At 37.7% G+C, this 10,480-nt stretch overlaps 1 protein-coding gene across 1 annotated transcript; it reads left to right on the top strand.

The window, feature by feature from the left end:
• Positions 1–84: 84 nt before the first annotated feature.
• LOC137995168 (uncharacterized) lies at positions 85–8,484 on the top strand. The gene is made up of 5 exons (XM_068840743.1): positions 85–353; positions 997–1,338; positions 3,575–3,937; positions 4,981–5,110; positions 6,976–8,484. The coding sequence occupies exons 1-5, from the start codon at positions 260–262 to the stop codon at positions 7,217–7,219; spliced, it is 1,173 nt and encodes a 390-aa protein (XP_068696844.1). The 5' UTR covers positions 85–259; the 3' UTR covers positions 7,220–8,484.
• The last annotated feature ends 1,996 nt before the right edge of the window (positions 8,485–10,480 follow it).

The raw sequence follows: 10,480 nt of genomic DNA, 5'->3' as shown, positions 1-10,480 counted from the left end.
ATTACCTGCAATAAACCACAGACTATTGCGACCTCTGCAACCCAATTTTTAATTTATTCGCTTTATTCAGGGTGGTCGTGGAGATTCAAGGTCCCTGTTTTTTTTTAACTTCGTACGAGTAAAACGTTCGAAGGAATAATATCATGTGAACTTTTGCGGAATCAAAATGTCAGTAAGGAATGGATAACATTTTCTTTGAACACGAGAACGATTTTCATGCCGTGTTTCTTCGACAAATTCACAATTGGAGGATCCAGTGATGTTTCTTTTATATTTGACAAGAATTAGTATCTGTCACATATGGGTTTTCTTGTTTTTATTAGAAAACATATCAGCCCTTAGACTGAAATCAGGTTTGTAAACTAATGTGTTAATGGAAGGAAGGATAGTATAAGCTTTGATTGTCTTATCGTAGTGTTTTAGTTTTAAATAATTCATGCCAGTAGATTATTCCTATATCCCGTCTATCCAACAGTTTTTAACTTTTTTGCGTCAGTGCCCTGAACTCGTGTTGTCTTCTCGTAAATGAGAATCGAAGTGCATGATAAGATCCAAATAAGTGAGATAGCTTTCGTACCTAAGCAGCCTGCAGACCGCTCCAGAAAATATAACATACACAATAGGCCTCACCAGCAATGATCTCTTTCGGTTTCACCGTTATTGAGCTATATGCCAGAATCGTCCTTGACTGGATGAGAAAAGGGATGTTAAGGGTTCAGAACATAATTTATATACATATATGACCATATATATACAGTTGCGCCATCATTGTACAGGGGTCCATGGCAATATATTGGATACTCGATTCCAGGCTCTGGATTCCAGATTCTTTATCTTCAGGGGATGATGCTAGATTCCAAACGTGGCTTGATTCCAGTGTATACATGACTCCTCAAGTATCCACTCCCTAAATTCCAATGAGGACAATATAATTCAGCCTTTGATTTCTGACTTTTATCATTTCCCCACTTAATAAAACAGTCCCCTTTGCTTCAGGAATACATTCCACTGATTTGAAAGGGCATCATAAAGCAACACACCGTCACCGTCATCATCACCGTCACAGTCACAACAAAGATAATGGCGAAGCTGCAAGAAGAAGCACCTTTCGTATTAGTATGCCTGCCAAAGTGGCAAAACTCATACTTCCACGAATCGCAAAAAAGAACCAAGAGACAATTATAAGAATCTATCCAGACAAAACGGCTGAGTTACAAAACCAAACAGCAAATAACTACTTAATGAGTCTCAGTTACAAAAAGTTGAATGAAAGTGAACCCCAAGACCTTCTCTTCAGAGACCCTCAGTGTGGCTGCGGATGCTGTTGTTCTCCAGACAGTGAGTTTTTTGTTGCTTTTTCTTTGGCTCCACTTAAAAAAAATATTAATTAACAAACTATTAAATCAAAATGTATCCTTTATCTGCCAAAACTATTGTCACTGGGGTAGGTTTTTCCGGTAGCTATAGCCGGTTTTTATGTTACAGCGGTTACTAATTAGTCACACGCGCCCCTCAACGTCTTTTTTCATTTTTCGGAACTAAATATAGGTGGACGTCAATCAAATGTTTCCGAGTCGAATTCGACTCCCGCCAAGTAAACAGGACTATCGTCATAGAAACATTTGATTGACGTCCATCCAAACTTAGTTTCGAAAAATGAAAAAAAAGAAAGTCGTTGAGGAGCGCGTGTAACTGGTAACCGCTGTAAAGCCAGGTTAGTTTTAAACACTCAGCAGACCGTAAAAGCCATAATAATTTATTCACAAAAAGTTGAGTCGAGGCACTTTAGAATTTAAGACTTGCAGCTCATTGCCCATTTGCAGTGAGGCCTTAAATTCGAGACGCCCGCGAAAAAAAAACATCTAGTGGTCAACGAGGTGTCCGAGCACGGAGAATGCGCATGCGAATCCAGTGCCGTATCCATTAATTTTAAGGACAGTGCCTACTATTGTTATTCCGCATACGTTCTGTGCATCTCGTGATACTGGGATTTCCTATGGGTGATGCTTATCAATACAGGGATATTTTTGCGCGGTTCAAAACTATGCGGAGAAAGCAGAACTTAGCAAGTGCTCTTGGTATCCAAAAAGAAGATCGGGGGTAACCGTGCATTTTTCAGAGATATTTAAGCTTCAATTTGGAAAAGAACGCCATTCATTGCTTTGTGTTTCAAGGCTTTTTACAAATATTGTTGATTAATTATCTTCGAAAAATACGTGGTTACCCTCAATTTTCTTTTCCCGCATATTCAGTAAACCGCGCAAAAAATACCTTTGAATTAGCAGGCACCGTCCTTAAATTTGGGATAACAATCACTCATTTTTCTTTCTCTCTACCTCTCTATCGTTTGCAGTGAATGTAGATCCCATGTCCATTTGTCGTCCTGGATGTCCCCGTAAGTAAACAGAAACTAAAAGTGGAAAATGTTAATTAAGACTATTTCACATTTACTACCTTCTTTAAATTTGCCGATACATATAACTTAATAATCATATCCAGAAGTGATTCGCGTCTGATTTCATCACTGCGATAGTAAAGCCACCTTCTTGTCGACGTCCGTTATGCATGATCACAATCTTACTCAGATTATTAAAATAATAAAATTAGCCAAGAGGCTCTCACGGAACCAGTAACACAAAGAATTATCTGTAATCGGACCTGGCTTCTCAAAAGAATGTGACAATACATACACACATACATATGAAACACAATCACGACAGAACAAAACATTCAACAACAGCTGTCAAGAATACCACTTAAGTGGCTGGAGCCAAGTTAGTTGGCTATTTACAAGTGCAGCTGAGAGGTTGAACCTGAGACTACCAGCAACGAATCAAACCAGTGGTCAGAACGTTGCTCAGTTGAACTCTGGAGGTCAAGGAAAGCGCCCTAACAAGTGGGCCACACAGCCTCACACAGAATTCTTACCGTCGTTATCTGATTGATGGGGGGAGGGTCCTTAGCCTTCCCTAACTTTACGAAAGGGTTCATCAAGATAATCTTAGGCTATTACAACTTAAGAAATCAGCTTGTAAAGTACCTGTAAGTTGGGATTATTTTGTTGACACGCACTCACTATTTTTTCTCTTTATTTGCAAAAAAAAAAAATACAAACAAAAAACTACGCCAGTGTGTCCCACCCGTAAGTATATCTTTTATCTTTTCAGTGTTATTTTCGTCTCTACCAATGCAAATATGTAACTACGAGTTGCCTTTATACCACATCGGCTTAAGCTGTTGCTACAATAGTCCGAATTTATGCTACGTGTATTACAGTTAATTTTCCAGCGCTTTGTTTAATCACATTGAGTAAAATGCATAATAACATGGGTGACGAATAACTCCTTAATTTTTGGCGCGAAATTTCAGCGTTAATGTGAAATTACAATGCAACATTGCAACACGGCAACTTTTCTTACAGTGCCAAAATGGCGTCTTATGAACGTAATTTGTCTCACATGATATTAATATCTCATCAAATGGTATACTCGTGAAATTAGGGAGTAACTCCCTGGCCTAAAATTATTCCTTAATTTCACTCGTCACCATTTGATTACCTATACTAATTTTTCAGCTTGTAAAATTTGCTGCTGCTGCTCATCACCACCACCTCCACCACCGCCACCACCCCCACCCCCACCCCCAAAGCCTCCAGCACCCACCTGTCCGATGGTGTGTCTTCCTTGTTGTCCGCCGTGTCCTAGACCATGCCCGTGCCGTCCACATTGTATGCGCCGCCCCATAATCCGACCGTGCCACCCTCCATGCCGCATACCAGCGCCGCCTATAATTGGACCGATGCTGGGTCCATGTTTTCCGGCTCCACCAGCCATGGGCCCATGTCATCCACCGTGTTTTCAAAGGCCACCTATTCGAGTGAGTCCAAATGGAGCAATCATTGTGGACCATCCATTACGGGGACCTCCAATATTCATAGGTGGGTAAGAAGTGAAAAAATGCGTAAAAGACACTTGTTAGAATTTCGATTCTAATCGAATACTCGAGGTTTACCGCTGGCCCGTTCTCAAAGCCCTTGCATGCAGTGTGCTCGTTAAACAACCCACGCACCTGAGCCTAGATTAATAGCCCCATGTCCCCTTGCTCCCATGTCTCTCAAAGTCATGGGTTCGACCCAAGCAAAGGAGTGGCTCGGTCCATTCTCCAACGCACACCGTGTTTTCAAACGCCTCCACCTCCAACCGCAAACGGTGGTGTCCGGAGTTTCCAGTGTTCGTCTGAAACAATGGACACTTCCCAAAAATTGTTTACATACTAAAATAATCCAGCAACCCCTTGTCCTTCTCTTTCCCTTCTTCTGTGCATACGGAACCCGCGCCAGCAGTGCGCGGAACAGTCAAAACTGTGCTATCCTGTCAACCATTGGCCCTGTCACTGGAAACGGTGCATTTCTGTGCGTAAATGACGTTGTTGTCGATCTTACCCTGTAGAAAGTACGCCACCAAAGTCTTTTTTCGCGAAGTTAACACAAATAAATACATGCATTATCAATACAGTCTAGACGTCTTCTTACACTGAATTCGAAAAGAACAGACTGAATTCGTCTTAAAATGGTTAGAAAAAGCACAAATAACAGCCAAAATACAACAGTTGACGTTCGAACTGCCGCTCACCGGCAACCCAGTTTTTGCGCCAAATGGTTTTCTGGTTCTTTAACTGCGAACCTATTGACGTGACGTCGGATAGTACAGTTTTTCCCGCTCGCTGAATTCTGATTGGTCAATTTAAATTTCAGTAGCATTCTTAAGTCCTAACTGATAAAATCTATTTCAGTGACTGTCCCACTTGAGATCGCTGGTGATCGTCGCTCCTAAATCTTTCTGAGAGGAGGCTCGCGTCAGTATCTGACCACCAACTACATGTAAAGCATTCACGAAACGTAATTCTTTTCGATCATCCACGTATGTAATTCAATTTCATTGAGCAACGTACTTAAAGAACTGATGACATTTGTGTTATTAGACCAATGCCGTGATTCGTTAGGAGAATGCAGGAGCTATGCAAAGATGGGAATGTGCAATCATCCGTCACCTTTTCACTCCATTCAGATAATAAGGAAAATGTGTCCATTCTCTTGCGGAATTTGTAACAAGTAAGTGAAGCAATTGATTTTGGAATTGCTTTTTAGAAACTGGGCATTCGTTCCAGTTCATTCTTTCGCTCATCTTTAATTTGTTCATTAATTCCTTCACGTATTGTCATTTTCTTTTTAGTTTTTGCAGTTTTCTATAAAATGAAACCAGTTTAACTTTAAGGTCAAAATTAACAATGCAATTTTTTGAGCAAATCACACGACCGCGTGAGGACTGGAACTTTATCTTCGAGTGCTGATGATATCTCTCACGAGTGAGAGATATCATATCACGATCTCAAGAAAATCTTAATTTCTGTCCTATAAAAGAGTCAAATTTAACTTCAGTGATGTTGAAAGAATAGGATTACACTAATGTTATTGGCTTTCATCGATATCTATACAAAAAATGATTATCCGTTGTCGATTTGACAATTTGATTATTAATTGACTAGTATTCGTAAAAAATGGACAACAACTTCGAGTTTTACTTCAGTTACAAGTGTTCGTTACAGTGCGAATTTGAATTTGAGTCAATGTTACAATTTGAACGCACGTTAGTACATTGTCGTTAGAATTTTAAATTACCGGTAAACGTTACAACAATGCTAAATGCAAACAATCGAATAATGCGCGCGCAAATAGTGTAACAAAAGAAAAAACAAACTTAAGTGCTTAATAAGCAGGAAATTACAACAACAACAACACCAAAAACTACAAAAAACTAGCACTAAAACATAAATGTAGCTAAAAAGATAGGATTAGCTCCGCATGCTTTAGCTGCCTATTTAGACTGGGACTTTCCCAGCGGATATGAGCAGCCTCTTTGAGCAACAACTGGAAACGATTAGGTGCCGTATCTAAAATGGAGAAGCAGCTCTCAGAACAGAGTCTTCGACATTCCTGAGAGTGTTGCAAATGTTGGAAAATGTGAGAAGTCCTGTCCCTTCTCAGATGCTCAGGAATGTGCGTCGAAATGTGTCGGAATGTTTCCCCGACGTAACAGGCATTACATCCTGCACAAGTGAATTTATACACGACACGCGAACGGAGATCAAAAGGCACGGGATCCTTCACATTGAACATGTTGCGGATCTTAAATGAAGAAAAAGCGGGTTTAATGTCTAAATCGACACAAAAACTCTTAACTGGTTTACGTTATCTCCTCTGAGCTTCTGTAGAAAAGGAACCTAGGTAATGTAACTTAAAATACTTACGGAAACAGAGGATTAAACTTGGTCGCCATTAGTTGAGGGGGTCTGAGCTATAGTAATATACCGATTAAGTACCTTCTCAATTAGAATTTATTTTTACTTAAAATGAAAGTGAGGTTCTCAACGTCATTGTGAATGCCCGCCCAAGTGTTGTTGGTTCTATTAAAAAGTGATCTAACAAGGCCAATTTTGTACGATGGAACAGTGAAACAGTGTCTTGCAAAGTTGTTGTCCATTTGTTACTAATACTAGTTGTTCTGCTTTTATCCAGAATAATTGACTAGTATTTACAACGCTTAACTTTTAAAAAGTAAAAGACCGAGCGTTTTCAGGGTTAAACCATCTTCAGGGTAGTTTGACCATCCGCGTGATTGTGTATTTATGTCTATCAGGTAATTCCCGACGGGAAGAGTTTTGCTATGTAGCAATGAATTTGTTTGTTCAGAGCAGGTTTCCATTGTTGGATCATTAGGCCTTCAAAAATTCTGCGTTTGTGAAATGATTGCGCCGTGCAGAGTATACGCCAGCTGAAAGAATGCGAAGGATTTTCACGTAGGTGACGGGCAGGTCTTGAATTCGCCCCTGCGCATTTCTCATGGTCATGATTATTAATTAGTAATAAAGTAAGACGAATATATATTTCTTGCTGACTAGGTGCATTATTTATTTCAGTTATGACGAGAATGCAGCTTTGCTTCGAAGAAACGTGAAGCCTAATATTCGTGTTCCTCTCGCATTACGTATAAAGCTGAACAGAGCCCTGGCACAGATCATAAGGAACAAAAAGCTAGAGGGTAACGTTGCCATGGAAACTGAGCAGGACAAATTGGAATCAAACGAAGAGAAAATCTCACAAAAAAAGAGTCAAGCTTTTGGCCTTTCACATATTCAAAAGTCTCATGGGCTTGTGGAATAAGATTATTTCCAGGATCAAGAGAAAGTCTAAAGACCGGCAGAATGACACTGAAGACTAGAGGTGCAAGCAGTTAGTCTTAGTAAGGAACTGGAAACAACCGGCGTGCCAATATTAGTTAAATAGGCAACAGCAAAATCGTCTAGTTTTGTCTGATTAGTTCCAAAAACGTAGACAGAGATGCCACTGAGGAACAAATAGACAAATTAAAAACTTTTTAGAAACACCTGTTTAAAGATTTATTGGCTTACAACTTTTCGATGGATCAAAAAATATTACGGAAACGATTTAGTATATTTAGCTTAGGTAATTTAGTTGATGTAATGTTATACTAACAGATTTGCAATTCTTACTGATTTTATTCTGTAAGCATCATACTTTAGAACTTGGTATGGGGCGTGATGGAAACTACTGCAATAATTTGAGTTAGCCAATAAAGTTGTTCCTTCTTCAAAATACTAGCAAACATGAGACCTAAGGGTAGCAAAGGATAGAGTAATCCAAAGGAAATAACTCTATAGGTACTTACAAAAATTCAGTTTACTCATATACTGGTCTGACCTCAGGATGATTTTCTTGTTTTCCAATTTAAATATGGTGTCGTTATTGTAACTTTTAAATTATCATTGAGATGGTTTAATCGCCAAATATTTGTTACCCTGCTTTTAAATTCCTTAAGCTCGAGTTAAAACTCCAAATTAATAACTTCCCATGTTAATGTAACCTGCAATACATGAAACGTCCAACAAATGCCACGAACGACGAAGCTCCTGATATGTACCACTTAACCAGACCCCCTCGATTTACTAGTTTTATAGAATTGTCATATGGATTACAATAAAATCTTATTTCTACGTACCACGGTTATTGTTATATGAATCCTTTTTTTTTTTTTTTTTGCAATAATAACATCGAAAATTTGGATATCTATCCTTAAGCTTTCCCGCTGGTGTTCAGTGTCATTGTTGTCATTACAATTCACTGATAATGGCATCATTAGTAGATGCCATGAATATTACCATTATCAATCATTGACGTCGATCTAACTTACTCCTTTGAATAAGTCATGTCATGGTCAATAAACAGAGTTTAAGATAATCATCTGTCAAGCAAATTGAAATTACCAAAAAATAATTTTTTGTCCAGAAGTTGGTAAATTCTATCAATTCCTTTATCGAGATTGATCATTTTCATATGCCACAAGAACTTCCAAATTTGCCCAAGCACCTGAGGAGACAATCTTAGCTTTTTTCTAAGCTGGAAGTTCCCATAGCGAGAATGCATGGGAGACTTGGAAGGTCTGCTGACAAGCATTTTACGAGGCACAAGCATATGGTTCCTCACTCCCCGCCTTTGCCCTGCACCACAAGTAAGTAAGTTTACATAATATTATTTGTTTCTTATTTTGTATATTTCCAGGCAGAACTCTCAATAACTATAAAATTTAATGACAGGTATGCTTTTGTGACTTACTAGTTCAGACCACCATTAATAATATATTATAGTAATAATAATAATAATAATAATAATAATAATAATAATAATAATAATAATAATAATAATAATAATAATATAACCTAAAACTGGAGGAAAACCTCAACATACGGACACAAGACAAGAGAGCCCAAAAATGGATTCTATCTCAGAAAAATGAAATTGTTAAGTTCTTCTACAAACAAATGAGAGAAATTTTAAAAATGAATTTTAAAAACGAAAGAAAAAAACCAACAAAAAAAAGAGGAAAACAAAACAAAACCAAAAAAAAAATAAAAACGGATGAAGACCACAAAGCCTAAGAATTACACCCCGCTTTGTTGGTATAAATAGGATATTGAGAAAAAAGCAAAGAAGCCATAATAATAACAATAATAATCATCATCATCATCATCATTATCATGGCGGCGAGTAGGGAAGACGTGCTTCACCGAGCTCAGCAGCAAGAACGCTCCAATCGAAAGTTAGCCATGTTTAGGGCACCAGAGCACATCCGAAAAAGTACTAAAATACTCTGCTGTTTGTCCAACCTCAGTGCTGTGAGGATTTGGTGTCTCTGAAACAAATTATGACGACTTTTATATTTCATATTTGATTTACTCAACACTTCAAAAATGGCTAATGAAAGACCAGAACAACAACAACGTGGTAAGAAAAGGAGAACATGGAACATATTATAATTATAACATAATATCAAATTGGTGCTTTAGAGTCGTTATTAAGGATATCACTGAAGCGATGATTGAATGCTTAGGGGTTTTTAGTTTTTAAAAGACTATATTAGGAAATTAATTTATGAGTTAATTAATTAAGTAGGTTTCATCGAATCGTTTTGACCAAGAATCGTTTTAGATTTGCCCTAAGATTGGGCCTGAGTCATAAGTTTATCTTTGTTTATAGGCTTTATCATTTGGTTTTATAGGTTTTAGCAGATATAGTTAAAGTCGTCCATATGTTAAAGTAGCGTCCTATAGGCTACGCCTTACGCCATAACAAATTTTTATAGTTAAATTTCCCCCCCCCCCCCCCCGCAATTCCTTTTTCAAATTCCAGGTTTGGCAATAGCGAATGGGAACTGAATTTTATTCTCTTCCGAACTTGGTTTTGATTTGTATTAAGTTGTGTATGATGGTGAAGTTAATTAATGGCTGTTATCGATACCTACGTTGTCTTTTTACCTTAATTTTCATCTGTAATTTTAAACATCTTTCAACAAGTGGGATGTGTGGGGGAGGCAACAAGGCCTACGATATGGTGATGACCTTTCTTGTATTCTAGATTGCGGATATATTTAGTATATTTGAAATTTATTTATAGGATTGGGACAAAATAATATAGTAGGTTAATGCAAGGCAAAATAATTTTTATTTTTTTATTATTTTTTTTTGCAATCGGAATTGTCTTAGAAGCTTTAATATTATTGTTTTAATAGGTCTGAAGATATTCATTTTACATTTCTACCTTTTCAAGAATCGAAGCTAACCTTTGTAATTCGTTTATATATATATAGATGTATGTAGATACGAACTTTTTAGACATATTCAGGTTATTTTTACAGCCTTTAGGTTACGCAATAGCGCCCTATTGAGCTATGTGCTAAGCTAGCATACGAACCTTTTTACTGCTAAATAATAATAATAATAATAATAATAATAATAATAATAATAATAATAATAATAGAGTGTTGATGAAACCATCTGCCGATTATGTTCCACCGATCAAGAAACAGTACCCCATATACTATGTGGCTGCTCCAGAATGGCACAGACA

The sequence above is a fragment of the Montipora foliosa genome, chromosome 3, assembly GCF_036669935.1.
Source record: "Montipora foliosa isolate CH-2021 chromosome 3, ASM3666993v2, whole genome shotgun sequence".
Taxonomy (NCBI): Eukaryota; Metazoa; Cnidaria; class Anthozoa; order Scleractinia; family Acroporidae; genus Montipora; species Montipora foliosa.
Note: the sequence above shows the minus strand (reverse complement) of the source record. Positions and strands in the feature narration are given on the sequence as shown.

What these genes read in the sequence shown, in the direction of transcription:
- LOC137995168 (XM_068840743.1), top strand. Translation starts at nt 260, where the DNA reads ATGTTTCTTTTATATTTGACAAGAATTAGTATCTGTCACATATGGGTT. An exon ending in AGCCCTTAGACTGAAATCAG is followed by an intron (nt 354 to 996) that starts GTTTGTAAACTA and finishes CCTTTGCTTCAG; the next exon opens with GAATACATTCCACTGATTTG. An exon ending in TCTTGCGGAATTTGTAACAA is followed by an intron (nt 5,111 to 6,975) that starts GTAAGTGAAGCA and finishes TATTTATTTCAG; the next exon opens with TTATGACGAGAATGCAGCTT.